Raw genomic sequence first — 19,265 nt, forward strand, 5'->3', positions numbered from 1 at the left:
AAGAGGGAGAGGAGAGAAAGGGGAGAGAGGAGAGGAAGGGGGAGAGGAGTGGGAGGGAGGGAAAGAGAGAAAGAGGAGACAAAATCATTGAGATTCTTGATTATGAAGACTAACCTCTGTAGTATAATACCAGTAGAATGAAGACTAACCTCTGTAGTATAATACCAGTAGAATGAAGACTACTATAATACCAGTAGAATGACATAGCGTTCTCCTTGATGGCCAAAAAGCTCAATATTTGTCTCATCTGACCAGAGTACCTTCTTCCATATGTTTGGATCAACACCACCTGCCTGCCCCAGTTTGGCTACAAGCATGTGCTGTCTCTGACTGAGGAGGTGGGCCGCTTCACTGAGGAGGTGAAGAAACAAATTGTGTCCAGGAACAGAGATGCCCCCGAGGGAGGCTTCGACGCCATTATACAGGCTGCCGTGTGTAATGAGAAGATCGGTTGGCGTCAGGGTGCCTCTCACCTCCTGATCTTCACCACCGATGCCAAGACCCACGTGGCGCTTGATGGGCGCCTGGCGGGTATCGTGCAGCCCAATGACGGGAAGTGCCACCTCAACTCAGAGAACATGTACAGCATGTCTACTATCATGGACTACCCGTCACTGGCTCTGATCACAGAGAAGATGTCAGAGAACAACATCAACCTCATCTTTGCCGTCACCAGTCCTGTGGTGCCCCTCTACCAGAACTACAGTGAGCTAATTCCTGGGACCACTGTGGGCACCCTGTCCAATGACTCAGGCAATGTCATCCAGCTCATATTAAATGCCTATGTGGTCCCAGGAATGTATTTAAACGATACCAAATGTGTTTTTCGGAGGCATTTCAACATTAACTACCAACAAGTTCATTCGAAATCCATAAATATAACTTAGGCTGTTCATTAATGAAAGTAGAGTCGGCTACATTGAGAGATAAATGTACGACAGTAGACGTGACTCGAGTTAGGCACATTACTTTCTTTAGTGACAGAGGAGAAGCGAAGGACAAATAGAAGAGGACGGCCACCCCTCAGAGTCTGGTTCCTCTCTTGGTTTCTTCCTAGGTTCCTGCCTTTCTAGGGAGTTTTTCCTAGCCACTGTGCTTCTACATCTGCGTTGCTTGCCGTTTGGGGATTTAGGCTGGGTTTCTGTACAGCACTTTGTGACATCAGCTGATGTAAAAAGGGCTTTATAAATACATTTGATTGATTGATTGATAACCTCTGTAGTATAATACCAGTAGAATGAAGACTAATCTCTGTAGTATAATGCCAGTAGAATGAAGACTATTATAATACCAGTAGAATGAAGACTACTATAATACCAGTAGAATGAAGACTAACCTCTGTATTATAATACCAGTAGAATGAAGACTAACCTCTGTAGTATAATACCAGTAGAATGAAGATTACTATAATACCAGTAGAATGAAGACTACTATAATACCAGTAGAATGAAGACTAACCTCTGTAGTATAATACCAGTAGAATGAAGACTACTATAATACCAGTAGAATGAAGACTAACCTCTGTAGTATAATACCAGTAGAATGAAGACTATTATAATACCAGTAGAATGAAGACTAACCTCTGTATTATAATACCAGTAGAATGAAGACTAACCTCTGTAGTATAATACCAGTAGAATGAAGATTACTATAATACCAGTAGAATGAAGACTAACCTCTGTATTATAATACCAGTAGAATGAAGACTAACCTCTGTACTATAATACCAGTAGAATGAAGACTAATCTCTGTATTATAATACCAGTAGAATGAAGACTAACCTCTGTAGTATAATACCAGTAGAATGAAGATTACTATAATACCAGTAGAATGAAGACTAACCTCTGTAGTATAATACCAGTAGAATGAAGACTACTATAATACCAGTAGAATGAAGACTAACCTCTGTAGTATAATACCAGTAGAATGAAGACTATTATAATACCAGTAGAATGAAGACTAACCTCTGTAGTATAATACCAGTAGAATGAAGACTACTATAATACCAGTAGAATGAAGACTACTATAATACCAGTAGAATGAAGACTACTATAATACCAGTAGAATGAAGACTACTATAATACCAGTAGAATGAAGACTAACCTCTGTAGTATAATACCAGTAGAATGAAGACTACTATAATACCAGTAGAATGAAGACTAACCTCTGTAGTATAATACCAGTAGAATGAAGACTATTATAATACCAGTAGAATGAAGACTAACCTCTGTAGTATAATACCAGTAGAATGAAGACTAACCTCTGTAGTATAATACCAGTAGAATGAAGACTACTACAATACCAGTAGAATGAAGACTAACCTCTGTAGTATAATACCAGTAGAATGAAGACTAACCTCTGTAGTATAATACCAGTAGAATGAAGACTAACCTCTGTAGTATAATACCAGTAGAATGAAGACTAACCTCTGTATTATAATACCAGTAGAATGAAGACTACTATAATACCAGTAGAATGAAGACTAACCTCTGTAGTATAATACCAGTAGAATGAAGATTAACCTCTGTACTATAATACCAGTAGAATGAAGACTATTATAATACCAGTAGAATGAAGACTAACCTCTGTAGTATAATACCAGTAGAATGAAGACTATTATAATACCAGTAGAATGAAGACTAACATCTGTATTATAACACCAGTAGAATGAAGACTAACCTCTGTATTATAATACCAGTAGAATGAAGACTACTATAATACCAGTAGAATGAAGACTAACCTCTGTAGTATAATACCAGTAGAATGAAGACTAACCTCTGTATTATAATACCAGTAGAATGAAGACTAACCTCTGTAGTATAATACCAGTAGAATGAAGACTACTATAATACCAGTAGAATGAAGACTAACCTCTGTACTATAATACCAGTAGAATGAAGACTAACCTCTGTAGTATAATACCAGTAGAATGAAGACTAACCTCTGTAGTATAATACCAGTAGAATGAAGACTACTATAATACCAGTAGAATGAAGACTAACCTCTGTAGTATAATACCAGTAGAATGAAGACTAACCTCTGTACTATAATACCAGTAGAATGAAGACTAACCTCTGTAGTATAATACCAGTAGAATGAAGACTACTATAATACCAGTAGAATGAAGACTAATCTCTGTAGTATAATACCAGTAGAATGAAGATTAACCTCTGTAGTATAATACCAGTAGAATGAAGACTAACCTCTGTAGTATAATACCAGTAGAATGAAGACTAACCTCTGTAGTATAATACCAGTAGAATGAAGACTAACCTCTGTAGTATAATACCAGTAGAATGAAGATTAACCTCTGTAGTATAATACCAGTAGAATGAAGACTAACCTCTGTATTATAATACCAGTAGAATGAAGACTAACCTCTGTATTATAATACCAGTAGAATGAAGACTAATCTCTGTAGTATAATACCAGTAGAATGAAGACTATTATAATACCAGTAGAATGAAGACTACTATAATACCAGTAGAAAGAATGAAGACTAATCTCTGTAGTATAATACCAGTAGAATGCAGATTAACCTCTGTACTATAATACCAGTAGAATGAAGACTAACCTCTGTATTATAATACCAGTAGAATGAAGACTAACCTCTGTAGTATAATACCAGTAGAATGAAGACTAACCTCTGTATTATAATACCAGTAGAATGAAGACTAATCTCTGTAGTATAATACCAGTAGAATGAAGACTATTATAATACCAGTAGAATGAAGACTACTATAATACCAGTAGAATGAAGACTAACCTCTGTATTATAATACCAGTAGAATGAAGACTACTATAATACCAGTAGAATGAAGACTAATCTCTGTATTATAATACCAGTAGAATGAAGACTAACCTCTGTATTATAATACCAGTAGAATGAAGACTACTATAATACCAGTAGAATGAAGACTACTATAATACCAGTAGAATGAAGACTAACCTCTGTATTATAATACCAGTAGAATGAAGACTAACCTCTGTATTATAATACCAGTAGAATGAAGACTACTATAATACCAGTAGAATGAAGACTACTATAATACCAGTAGAATGAAGACTACTATAATACCAGTAGAATGAAGACTACTATAATACCAGTAGAATGAAGACTACTATAATACCAGTAGAATGAAGACTAACCTCTGTACTATAATACCAGTAGAATGAAGACTACTACAATACCAGTAGAATGAAGACTAACCTCTGTAGTATAATACCAGTAGAATGAAGATTAACCTCTGTACTATAATACCAGTAGAATGAAGACTAACCTCTGTATTATAATACCAGTAGAATGAAGACTACTATAATACCAGTAGAATGAAGACTACTATAATACCAGTAGAATGAAGACTACTATAATACCAGTAGAATGAAGACTACTATAATACCAGTAGAATGAAGACTAACCTCTGTAGTATAATACCAGTAGAATGAAGACTACTATAATACCAGTAGAATGAAGACTACTATAATACCAGTAGAATGAAGACTACTATAATACCAGTAGAATGAAGACTAACCTCTGTAGTAAATACCAGTAGAAATGAAGACTAACCTCTGTAGTATAATACCAGTAGAATGAAGACTACTACAATACCAGTAGAATGAAGACTAACCTCTGTAGTATAATACCAGTAGAATGAAGACTAACCTCTGTATTATAATACCAGTAGAATGAAGACTAACCTCTGTAGTATAATACCAGTAGAATGAAGACTACTATAATACCAGTAGAATGAAGACTAACCTCTGTAGTATAATACCAGTAGAATGAAGACTACTATAATACCAGTAGAATGAAGACTACTATAATACCAGTAGAATGAAGACTAACCTCTGGAGTATAATACCAGTAGAATGAAGACTACTATAATACCAGTAGAATGAAGACTAACCTAGAATAAGATTATATAATACCAGTAGAATGAAGACTAACCTCTGGAGTATAATACCAGTAGAATGAAGACTACTATAATACCAGTAGAATGAAGACTAACCTCTGTAGTATAATACCAGTAGAATGAAGACTATTATAATACCAGTAGAATGAAGACTACTATAATACCAGTAGAATGAAGACTAACCTCTGTATTATAATACCAGTAGAATGAAGACTAACCTCTGTAGTATAATACCAGTAGAATGAAGACTAACCTCTGTAGTATAATACCAGTAGAATGAAGATTACTATAATACCAGTAGAATGAAGACTACTATAATACCAGTAGAATGAAGACTACTATAATACCAGTAGAATGAAGACTAACCTCTGTAGTATAATACCAGTAGAATGAAGATGAACCTAATAATACCAGTAGAATGAAGACTACTATAATACCAGTAGAATGAAGACTAACCTCTGTAGTATAATACCAGTAGAATGAAGACTAACCTCTGTATTATAATACCAGTAGAATGAAGACTAACCTCTGTAGTATAATACCAGTAGAATGAAGACTACTATAATACCAGTAGAATGAAGACTAACCTCTGTAGTATAATACCAGTAGAATGAAGACTAACCTCTGTATTATAATACCAGTAGAATGAAGACTAACCTCTGTAGTATAATACCAGTAGAATGAAGACTACTATAATACCAGTAGAATGAAGACTAACCTCTGTATATAATACCAGTAGAATGAAGACTAACCTCTGTATTATAATACCAGTAGAATGAAGACTAACCTCTGTAGTATAATACCAGTAGAATGAAGACTACTATAATACCAGTAGAATGAAGACTAACCTCTGTAGTATAATACCAGTAGAATGAAGACTACTATAATACCAGTAGAATGAAGACTAACCTCTGTAGTATAATACCAGTAGAATGAAGAATGAAGAAGACTAACCTCTGTATAGAATGAAGACTAACCTATATAATACCAGTAGAATGAAGACTAACCTCTGTAGTATAATACCAGTAGAATGAAGACTAACCTCTGTATATAATACCAGTAGAATGAAGACTACTATAATACCAGTAGAATGAAGACTAACTCTGTATATAATACCAGTAGAATGAAGACTAACCTCTGTATTATAATACCAGTAGAATGAAGACTAATAATCTGAATATAAATACCAGTAGAATGAAGACTACTATAATACCAGTAGAATGAAGACTAACCTCTGTAGTATAATACCAGTAGAATGAAGACTAACCTCTGTAGTATAATACCAGTAGAATGAAGACTAACCTCTGTAGTATAATACCAGTAGAATGAAGACTAACCTCTGTATATAATACCAGTAGAATGAAGACTAATCTCTGTAGTATAATACCAGTAGAATGAAGACTATTATAATACCAGTAGAATGAAGACTACTATAATACCAGTAGAATGAAGACTAACCTCTGTAGTATAATACCAGTAGAATGAAGACTAACCTCTGTATTATAATACCAGTAGAATGAAGACTACTATAATACCAGTAGAATGAAGACTAATCTCTGTAGTATAATACCAGTAGAATGCAGATTAACCTCTGTACTATAATACCAGTAGAATGAAGACTAACCTCTGTATTATAATACCAGTAGAATGAAGACTAACCTCTGTAGTATAATACCAGTAGAATGAAGATTACTATAATACCAGTAGAATGAAGACTACTATAATACCAGTAGAATGAAGTAGAATGAAGACTAACCTCTGTATATAATACCAGTAGAATGAAGATTAACCTCTGTAGTATAATACCAGTAGAATGAAGACTACTAGTATATACCAGTAGAATGAAGACTAACCTCTGTAGTATAATACCAGTAGAATGAAGACTAACCTCTGTATTATAATACCAGTAGAATGAAGACTAACCTCTGTAGTATAATACCAGTGAAGACTAACCTCTGTATAATACCAGTAGAATGAAGACTAACCTCTGTAGTATAATACCAGTAGAATGAAGACTACTATAATACCAGTAGAATGAAGACTAACCTCTGTAGTATAATACCAGTAGAATGAAGACTACTATAATACCAGTAGAATGAAGACTAATCTCTGTAGTATAATACCAGTAGAATGAAGACTAACCTCTGTAGTATAATACCAGTAGAATGAAGACTACTAAAATACCAGTAGAATGAAGACTAACCTCTGTAGTATAATACCAGTAGAATGAAGACTATTATATATACCAGTAGAGTGAAGACTAACCTCTGTATTATAATACCAGTATAATGAAGACTAACCTCTGTATTATAATACCAGTAGAATGAAGACTACTATAATACCAGTAGAATGAAGACTAACCTCTGTAGTATAATACCAGTAGAATGAAGACTAACCTCTGTATTATAATACCAGTAGAATGAAGACTACTATAATACCAGTAGAATGAAGACTAATCTCTGTAGTATAATACCAGTAGAATGAAGATTAACCTCTGTACTATAATACCAGTAGAATGAAGACTAACCTCTGTATTATAATACCAGTAGAATGAAGACTAACCTCTGTAGTATAATACCAGTAGAATGAAGACTAACCTCTGTATTATAATACCAGTAGAATGAAGACTAATCTCTGTAGTATAATACCAGTAGAATGAAGACTAAGAATGAAGACTACTATAATACCAGTAGAATGAAGACTAACCTCTGTATATAATACCAGTAGAATGAAGACTAACCTCTGTATTATAATACCAGTAGAATGAAGACTATTATAATACCAGTAGAATGAAGACTACTATAATACCAGTAGAATGAAGACTAACCAGTAGAATCTGTAGTATAATACCAGTAGAATGAAGACTAACCTCTGTATTATAATACCAGTAGAATGAAGACTACTATAATACCAGTAGAATGAAGACTAATCTCTGTAGTATAATACCAGTAGAATGAAGATTAACCTCTGTACTATAATACCAGTAGAATGAAGACTAACCTCTGTATTATAATACCAGTAGAATGAAGACTAACCTCTGTAGTATAATACCAGTAGAATGAAGACTAACCTCTGTATTATAATACCAGTAGAATGAAGACTAATCTCTGTAGTATAATACCAGTAGAATGAAGACTATTATAATACCAGTAGAATGAAGATTACTATAATACCAGTAGAATGAAGACTAACCTCTGTATTATAATACCAGTAGAATGAAGACTAACTCTGTAGTATAATACCAGTAGAATGAAGACTATTATAATACCAGTAGAATGAAGACTACTATAATACCAGTAGAATGAAGACTAACCTCTGTATATAATACCAGTAGAATGAAGACTAACTCTGTATATAATACCAGTAGAATGAAGACTAACCTCTATAATACCAGTAGAATGAAGACTAACCTCTGTATTATAATACCAGTAGAATGAAGACTAACCTCTGTATTATAATACCAGTAGAATGAAGACTACTATAATACCAGTAGAATGAAGACTAACCTCTGTAGTATAATACCAGTAGAATGAAGACTAACCAGTATATAATACCAGTAGAATGAAGACTACTATAATACCAGTAGAATGAAGACTAACCTCTGTAGTATAATACCAGTAGAATGAAGACTAACCTCTGTACTATAATACCAGTAGAATGAAGACTAACCTCTGTATATAATACCAGTAGAATGAAGACTAAGAATGAAGACTAACCTCTGTAGTATAATACCAGTAGAATGAAGACTATAATACCAGTAGAATGAAGACTATAATAATACCAGTAGAATGAAGACTACTATAATACCAGTAGAATGAAGACTAACCTCTGTAGTATAATACCAGTAGAATGAAGACTAACCTCTGTACTATAATACCAGTAGAATGAAGACTATATATAATACCAGTAGAATGAAGACTAACCTCTGTATATAATACCAGTAGAATGAAGACTAACCTCTGTATTATAATACCAGTAGAATGAAGACTACTATAATACCAGTAGAATGAAGATAATACCAGTAGAATGAAGACTAACTCTCTGTATAATACCAGTAGAATGAAGATTAACCTCTGTACTATAATACCAGTAGAATGAAGACTAACCTCTGTAGTATAATACCAGTAGAATGAAGACTAATCTCTGTAGTATAATACCAGTAGAATGAAGACTACTATAATACCAGTAGAATGAAGACTACTATAATACCAGTAGAATGAAACCTCTGAGTATAATACCAGTAGAATGAAGACTAACCTCTGTAGTATAATACCAGTAGAATGAAGACTACTATAATACCAGTAGAATGAAGACTAATCTCTGTAGTATAATACCAGTAGAATGAAGATTAACCTCTGTACTATAATACCAGTAGAATGAAGACTAACTCTGTATATAATACCAGTAGAATGAAGACTAATAATACCAGTAGAATGAAGACTCTCTGTATTATAATACCAGTAGAATGAAGACTAACCTCTGTATATAATACCAGTAGAATGAAGACTACTATAATACCAGTAGAATGAAGACTAACCTCTGTAGTATAATACCAGTAGAATGAAGACTACTATATATACCAGTAGAATGAAGACTAATCTCTGTAGTATAATACCAGTAGAATGAAGACTAACCTCTGTAGTATAATACCAGTAGAATGAAGACTACTAAAATACCAGTAGAATGAAGACTAACCTCTGTAGTATAATACCAGTAGAATGAAGACTACTATAATACCAGTAGAATGAAGACTAACCTCTGTATTATAATACCAGTAGAATGAAGACTAACCTCTGTATTATAATACCAGTAGAATGAAGACTACTATAATACCAGTAGAATGAAGACTAACCTCTGTAGTATAATACCAGTAGAATGAAGACTAACCTCTGTATTATAATACCAGTAGAATGAAGACTACTATAATACCAGTAGAATGAAGACTAATCTCTGTAGTATAATACCAGTAGAATGAAGATTAACCTCTGTACTATAATACCAGTAGAATGAAGACTAACCTCTGTATTATAATACCAGTAGAATGAAGAGTAACCTCTGTAGTATAATACCAGTAGAATGAAGACTAACCTCTGTATTATAATACCAGTAGAATGAAGACTAATCTCTGTAGTATAATACCAGTAGAATGAAGACTATTATAATACCAGTAGAATGAAGACTACTATAATACCAGTAGAATGAAGACTAACCTCTGTAGTATAATACCAGTAGAATGAAGACTAACCTCTGTATTATAATACCAGTAGAATGAAGACTATTATAATACCAGTAGAATGAAGACTACTATAATACCAGTAGAATGAAGACTAACCTCTGTAGTATAATACCAGTAGAATGAAGACTAACCTCTGTATTATAATACCAGTAGAATGAAGACTACTATAATACCAGTAGAATGAAGACTAATCTCTGTAGTATAATACCAGTAGAATGAAGATTAACCTCTGTACTATAATACCAGTAGAATGAAGACTAACCTCTGTATTATAATACCAGTAGAATGAAGACTAACCTCTGTAGTATAATACCAGTAGAATGAAGACTAACCTCTGTATTATAATACCAGTAGAATGAAGACTAATCTCTGTAGTATAATACCAGTAGAATGAAGACTATTATAATACCAGTAGAATGAAGATTACTATAATACCAGTAGAATGAAGACTAACCTCTGTATTATAATACCAGTAGAATGAAGACTAACCTCTGTAGTATAATACCAGTAGAATGAAGACTATTATAATACCAGTAGAATGAAGACTACTATAATACCAGTAGAATGAAGACTACTATAATACCAGTAGAATGAAGACTAACCTCTGTATTATAATACCAGTAGAATGAAGACTAACCTCTGTAGTATAATACCAGTAGAATGAAGACTAACCTCTGTAGTATAATACCAGTAGAATGAAGATTACTATAATACCAGTAGAATGAAGACTACTATAATACCAGTAGAATGAAGACTAACCTCTGTAGTATAATACCAGTAGAATGAAGATTAACCTCTGTAGTATAATACCAGTAGAATGAAGACTACTACAATACCAGTAGAATGAAGACTAACCTCTGTAGTATAATACCAGTAGAATGAAGACTAACCTCTGTATTATAATACCAGTAGAATGAAGACTAACCTCTGTATTATAATACCAGTAGAATGAAGACTAACCTCTGTAGTATAATACCAGTAGAATGAAGATTACTATAATACCAGTAGAATGAAGACTACTATAATACCAGTAGAATGAAGACTACTATAATACCAGTAGAATGAAGACTAACCTCTGTAGTATAATACCAGTAGAATGAAGATTAACCTCTGTAGTATAATACCAGTAGAATGAAGACTACTACAATACCAGTAGAATGAAGACTAACCTCTGTAGTATAATACCAGTAGAATGAAGACTAACCTCTGTATTATAATACCAGTAGAATGAAGACTAACCTCTGTAGTATAATACCAGTAGAATGAAGACTAACCTCTGTATTATAATACCAGTAGAATGAAGACTAACCTCTGTAGTATAATACCAGTAGAATGAAGACTACTATAATACCAGTAGAATGAAGACTAACCTCTGTAGTATAATACCAGTAGAATGAAGACTACTATAATACCAGTAGAATGAAGACTAATCTCTGTAGTATAATACCAGTAGAATGAAGACTAACCTCTGTAGTATAATACCAGTAGAATGAAGACTACTAAAATACCAGTAGAATGAAGACTAACCTCTGTAGTATAATACCAGTAGAATGAAGACTATTATAATACCAGTAGAGTGAAGACTAACCTCTGTATTATAATACCAGTATAATGAAGACTAACCTCTGTATTATAATACCAGTAGAATGAAGACTACTATAATACCAGTAGAATGAAGACTAACCTCTGTAGTATAATACCAGTAGAATGAAGACTAACCTCTGTATTATAATACCAGTAGAATGAAGACTACTATAATACCAGTAGAATGAAGACTAATCTCTGTAGTATAATACCAGTAGAATGAAGATTAACCTCTGTACTATAATACCAGTAGAATGAAGACTAACCTCTGTATTATAATACCAGTAGAATGAAGAGTAACCTCTGTAGTATAATACCAGTAGAATGAAGACTAACCTCTGTATTATAATACCAGTAGAATGAAGACTAATCTCTGTAGTATAATACCAGTAGAATGAAGACTATTATAATACCAGTAGAATGAAGACTACTATAATACCAGTAGAATGAAGACTAACCTCTGTAGTATAATACCAGTAGAATGAAGACTAACCTCTGTATTATAATACCAGTAGAATGAAGACTATTATAATACCAGTAGAATGAAGACTACTATAATACCAGTAGAATGAAGACTAACCTCTGTAGTATAATACCAGTAGAATGAAGACTAACCTCTGTATTATAATACCAGTAGAATGAAGACTACTATAATACCAGTAGAATGAAGACTAATCTCTGTAGTATAATACCAGTAGAATGCAGATTAACCTCTGTACTATAATACCAGTAGAATGAAGACTAACCTCTGTATTATAATACCAGTAGAATGAAGACTAACCTCTGTAGTATAATACCAGTAGAATGAAGACTAACCTCTGTATTATAATACCAGTAGAATGAAGACTAATCTCTGTAGTATAATACCAGTAGAATGAAGACTATTATAATACCAGTAGAATGAAGATTACTATAATACCAGTAGAATGAAGACTAACCTCTGTATTATAATACCAGTAGAATGAAGACTAACCTCTGTAGTATAATACCAGTAGAATGAAGACTATTATAATACCAGTAGAATGAAGACTACTATAATACCAGTAGAATGAAGACTAACCTCTGTATTATAATACCAGTAGAATGAAGACTAATCTCTGTAGTATAATACCAGTAGAATGAAGACTATTATAATACCAGTAGAATGAAGACTAACCTCTGTATTATAATACCAGTAGAATGAAGACTAACCTCTGTATTATAATACCAGTAGAATGAAGACTACTATAATACCAGTAGAATGAAGACTAACCTCTGTAGTATAATACCAGTAGAATGAAGACTAACCTCTGTATTATAATACCAGTAGAATGAAGACTACTATAATACCAGTAGAATGAAGACTAATCTCTGTAGTATAATACCAGTATAATGAAGATTAACCTCTGTACTATAATACCAGTAGAATGAAGACTAACCTCTGTATTATAATACCAGTAGAATGAAGACTAATCTCTGTAGTATAATACCAGTAGAATGAAGACTATTATAATACCAGTAGAATGAAGACTACTATAATACCAGTAGAATGAAGACTAACCTCTGTAGTATAATACCAGTAGAATGAAGACTAACCTCTGTATTATAATACCAGTAGAATGAAGACTACTATAATACCAGTAGAATGAAGACTAACCTCTGTAGTATAATACCAGTAGAATGAAGACTAACCTCTGTATTATAATACCAGTAGAATGAAGACTACTATAATACCAGTAGAATGAAGACTAATCTCTGTAGTATAATACCAGTAGAATGTATAATACCAGTAGAATGAAGATTAACCTCTGTACTATAATACCAGTAGAATGAAGACTAACCTCTGTATTATAATACCAGTAGAATGAAGACTAATCTCTGTAGTATAATACCAGTAGAATGAAGACTATTATAATACCAGTAGAATGAAGACTACTATAATACCAGTAGAATGAAGACTAACCTCTGTAGTATAATACCAGTAGAATGAAGACTAACCTCTGTATTATAATACCAGTAGAATGAAGACTACTATAATACCAGTAGAATGAAGACTAATCTCTGTAGTATAATACCAGTAGAATGCAGATTAACCTATGTACTATAATACCAGTAGAATGAAGACTAACCTCTGTATTATAATACCAGTAGAATGAAGACTATTATAATACCAGTAGAATGAAGACTACTATAATACCAGTAGAATGAAGACTAACCTCTGTAGTATAATACCAGTAGAATGAAGTCTAACCTCTGTATTATAATACCAGTAGAATGAAGACTAACCTCTGTATTATAATACCAGTAGAATGAAGACTACTATAATACCAGTAGAATGAAGACTAACCTCTGTATTATAATACCAGTAGAATGAAGACTAACCTCTGTATTATAATACCAGTAGAATGAAGACTACTATAATACCAGTAGAATGAAGACTACTATAATACCAGTAGAATGAAGACTACTATAATACCAGTAGAATGAAGACTACTATAATACCAGTAGAATGAAGACTAACCTCTGTACTATAATACCAGTAGAATGAAGACTACTACAATACCAGTAGAATGAAGACTAACCTCTGTAGTATAATACCAGTAGAATGAAGATTAACCTCTGTATTATAATACCAGTAGAATGAAGACTACTATAATACCAGTAGAATGAAGACTACTATAATACCAGTAGAATGAAGACTACTATAATACCAGTAGAATGAAGACTACTATAATACCAGTAGAATGAAGACTACTATAATACCAGTAGAATGAAGACTACTATAATACCAGTAGAATGAAGACTACTATAATACCAGTAGAATGAAGACTAACCTCTGTAGTATAATACCAGTAGAATGAAGACTACTATAATACCAGTAGAATGAAGACTACTATAATACCAGTAGAATGAAGACTACTATAATACCAGTAGAATGAAGACTAACCTCTGTAGTATAATACCAGTAGAATGAAGATTAACCTCTGTAGTATAATACCAGTAGAATGAAGACTAACCTCTGTAGTATAATACCAGTAGAATCAAGACTACTACAATACCAGTAGAATGAAGACTAACCTCTGTAGTATAATACCAGTAGAATGAAGACTAACCTCTGTATTATAATACCAGTAGAATGAAGACTAACCTCTGTAGTATAATACCAGTAGAATGAAGACTACTATAATACCAGTAGAATGAAGACTAACCTCTGTAGTATAATACCAGTAGAATGAAGACTACTATAATACCAGTAGAATGAAGACTAATCTCTGTAGTATAATACCAGTAGAATGAAGACTAACCTCTGTAGTATAATACCAGTAGAATGAAGACTACTATAATACCAGTAGAATGAAGACTAACCTCTGTAGTATAATACCAGTAGAATGAAGACTAACCTCTGTAGTATAATACCAGTAGAATGAAGACTAACCTCTGTAGTATAATACCAGTAGAATGAAGACTAACCTCTGTAGTATAATACCAGTAGAATGAAGACTAACCTCTGTAGTATAATACCAGTAGAATGAAGACTAACCTCTGTAGTATAATACCAGTAGAATGAAGACTAACCTCTGTACTATAATACCAGTAGAATGAAGACTACTATAATACCAGTAGAATGAAGACTAACCTCTGTAGTATAATACCAGTAGAATGAAGACTATTATAATACCAGTAGAATGAAGACTAACCTCTGTAGTATAATACCAGTAGAATGAAGATTAACCTCTGTAGTATAATACCAGTAGAATGAAGATTAACCTCTGTAGTATAATACCAGTAGAATGAAGACTACTATAATACCAGTAGAATGAAGACTATTATAATACCAGTAGAATGAAGACTAACCTCTGTAGTATAATACCAGTAGAATGAAGACTACTATAATACCAGTAGAATGAAGACTAACCTCTGTAGTATAATACCAGTAGAATGAAGACTACTATAATACCAGTAGAATGAAGACTAACCTCTGTAGTATAATACCAGTAGAATGAAGATTACTATAATACCAGTAGAATGAAGACTAACCTCTGTAGTATAATACCAGTAGAATGAAGACTACTATAATACCAGTAGAATGAAGACTAACCTCTGTACTATAATACCAGTAGAATGAAGACTACTATAATACCAGTAGAATGAAGACTAACCTCTGTAGTATAATACCAGTAGAATGAAGACTACTATAATACCAGTAGAATGAAGACTACTATAATACCAGTAGAATGAAGACTACTATAATACCAGTAGAATGAAGACTACTATAATACCAGTAGAATGAAGACTAACCTCTGTAGTATAATACCAGTAGAATGACGTGTGTAAAATGTGTCTGGAGGTTGGAGGAAAAGAGGTTTGAGGTCAGCCGAGGCTGATCAGATATCGTATCTATAGACAGGCCTTCCACAGTTCATCACCTGAGGCTGATCAGATATCGTATCTATAGACAGGCCTTCCACAGTTCATCACCTGAGGCTGATCAGATATCGTATCTATAGACAGGCCTTCCACAGTTCATCAGCCGAGGCTGTTCAGATATCGTATCTATAGACAGGCCTTCCACAGTTCATCAGCTGTATGTATATATCTGTGTCTCTGCTTTAGTCTCGGCCGTGATGTGTGTGTGTTGTGACTGGTGTGTGAGTGGGTGTACCGTTCTCCCTGAGCATCTGCTGTCACCCCGCCGATAAAAAATAGACCTCATAACTCAGCCAGTGTGAGGCACTCACTAATAGGACACACACACACACACACACACACACACACACACACACACACACACACACACACACACACACACACACACACACACACACACACACACACACACACACACACACACACACACACACACACACACACACACACACACACACACGGAAGATGAGCTATCGTCTCATTACTAACCCCAGTCTCTTACCGCAGTCTCTCGTCCTCCTGTAAATCTCTCTCTCTCTCTCTTCTGTTTCTCTCATCTCCCTCTCTCCTGTCTCTCACTTTCTCTCATCTCTCGCTCTTCTCTTCTTATCTACCTCTCTCCCCTAACCCCCTCTTCCCTGTCTACCTCTCTCCCCTAACCCCCTCTTCCCTATCTACCTCTCTCCCCTAACCCCCTCTTCCCTATCTACCTCTCTCCCCTAACCCCCTCTTCCCTATCTACCTCTCTCCCCTAACCCCTAACCCCCTCTTCCCTATCTACCTCTCTCCCCTAACCTCCTCTTCCCTATCTACCTCTCTCCCCTAACCCCCTCTTCCCTATCTATCTACCTCTCTCCCCTAACCCCCTCTTCCCTATCTACCTCTCTCCCTAACCCCCTAACCCCTCTTCCCTATCTACCTCTCTCCCCTAACCTCCTCTTCCCTATCTACCTCTCTCCCCTAACCTCCTCTTCCCTATCTACCTCTCTCCCCTAACCCCTCTTCCCTATCTACCTCTCTCCCCTAACCTCCTCTTCCCTGTCTACCTCTCTCCCCTAACCCCCTCTTCCCTATCTACCTCTCTCCCCTAACCCCTCTTCCCTATCTACCTCTCTCCCCTAACCCCCTCTTCCCTATCTACCTCTCTCCCCTAACCCCTCTTCCCTATCTACCTCTCTCCCCTAACCCCTCTTCCCTATCTACCTCTCTCCCCTAACCCCCTCTTCCCTATCTACCTCTCTCCCCCTAACCCCCTCTTCCCTATCTACCTCTCTCCCTAACCCCCTCTTCCCTATCTACCTCTCTCCCTAACCCCCTCTTCCCTATCTACCTCTCTCCCTAACCCCCTCCTCCCTATCTACCTCTCTCCCCTAACCCCCTCTTCCCTATCTACCTCTCTCCCTAACCCCCTCTTCCCTATCTACCTCTCTCCCCTAACCCCCTCTTCCCTATCTACCTCTCTCCCCTAACCTCCTCTTCCCTATCTACCTCTCTCCCTAACCCCCTCTTCCCTATCTACCTCTCTCCCCTAACCCCCTAACCCCCTCTTCCCTATCTACCTCTCTCCCCTAACCCCCTCTTCCCTATCTACCTCTCTCCCCTAACCTCCTCTTCCCTATCTACTTCTCTCCCCTAACCCCCTCTTCCCTGTCTAGCTCTCTCCCCTAACCCCCTCTTCCCTGTCTACCTCTCTCCCCTAACCCCCTCTTCCCTATCTACCTCTCTCCCCTAACCCCCTCTTCCCTATCTACCTCTCTCCCCTAACCTCCTCTTCCCTATCTACCTCTCTCCCCTAACCTCCTCTTCCCTATCTACCTCTCTCCCCCTAACCCCCTCTTCCCTATCTACCTCTCTCCCCTAACCCCCTCTTCCCTATCTACCTCTCTCCCCCTAACCCCCTCTTCCCTATCTACCTCTCTCCCCCTAACCCCTCTTCCCTATCTACCTCTCTCCCCTAACCTCCTCTTCCCTATCTACCTCTCTCCCTAACCCCCTCTTCCCTATCTACCTCTCTCCCCTAACCTCCTCTTCCCTATCTACCTCTCTCCCCTAACCCCCTCTTCCCTATCTACCTCTCTCCCCTAACCCCCTCTTCCCTGTCTACCTCTCTCCCTAACCCCCTAACCCCCTCTTCCCTATCTACCTCTCTCCCTAACCCCTCTTCCCTATCTACCTCTCTCCCCTAACCCCCTCTTCCCTATCTACCTCTCTCCCCTAACCCCCTCTTCCCTATCTACCTCTCTCCCCTAACCCCCTCTTCCCTATCTACCTCTCTCCCTAACCCCCTCTTCCCTATCTACCTCTCTCCCCTAACCCCCTCTTCCCTATCTACCTCTCTCCCTAACCCCCTCTTCCCTATCTACCTCTCTCCCTAACCCCCTCTTCCCTATCTACCTCTCTCCCTAACCCCCTCTTCCCTATCTACCTCTCTCCCCTAACCCCCTCTTCCCTATCTACCTCTCTCCCTAAACCCCCTCTTCCCTATCTACCTCTCTCCCCTAACCCCTCTTCCCTATCTACCTCTCTCCCTAACCCCCTCTTCCCTATCTACCTCTCTCCCCTAACCCCCTCTTCCCTATCTACCTCTCTCCCCTAACCCCTCTTCCCTATCTACCTCTCTCCCCTAACCCCCTAACCCCCTCTTCCCTATCTACCTCTCTCCCCTAACCCCCTCTTCCCTATCTACCTCTCTCCCCTAACCCCCTCTTCCCTATCTACCTCTCTCCCCTAACCTCCTCTAAACTAAAAGTGAAGTCTATCTTAAAGAACACAGACTAAACGAAGGCGTGTCCCTTTCCTTCCAGTCCGTCCATCCATCTATATAGATAGAGTCACACGGGCCACCCATACCAACACGTAAGTCACACGGGCCACACATACCAACACGTAAGTCACACGGGCCACCCATACCAACATGTAAGTCACACGGGCCACCCATACCAACACGTAAGTCACACGGGCCACCCATACCAACATGTAAGTCACACGGGCCACCCATACCAACACGTAAGTCACACGGGCCACCCATACCAACACGTAAGTCACACGGGCCACCCATACCAACACGTAAGTCACACGGGCCACCCATACCAACATGTACACACGTAGGATATTGGGTTTGATTC

At 36.4% G+C, this 19,265-nt stretch overlaps 1 protein-coding gene across 1 annotated transcript in view; it reads left to right on the forward strand.

The window, feature by feature from the left end:
• Positions 1-257: 257 nt before the first annotated feature.
• The window catches only part of LOC124025387 (integrin beta-3-like), a gene marked incomplete at its 5' end in the record, with an annotated part of 21,999 nt that continues 2,991 nt past the window's right edge, over positions 258-19,265 (forward strand). Inside the window, one exon of the mRNA XM_046338873.1 lies at positions 258-799. Coding sequence (XP_046194829.1) covers positions 258-799 — 542 coding nt within the window. The remainder of the gene's footprint in view (positions 800-19,265) is intronic.

This window comes from Oncorhynchus gorbuscha, unplaced genomic scaffold (genome assembly GCF_021184085.1).
Source record: "Oncorhynchus gorbuscha isolate QuinsamMale2020 ecotype Even-year unplaced genomic scaffold, OgorEven_v1.0 Un_scaffold_2238, whole genome shotgun sequence".
NCBI classification, from domain to species: Eukaryota; Metazoa; Chordata; class Actinopteri; order Salmoniformes; family Salmonidae; genus Oncorhynchus; species Oncorhynchus gorbuscha.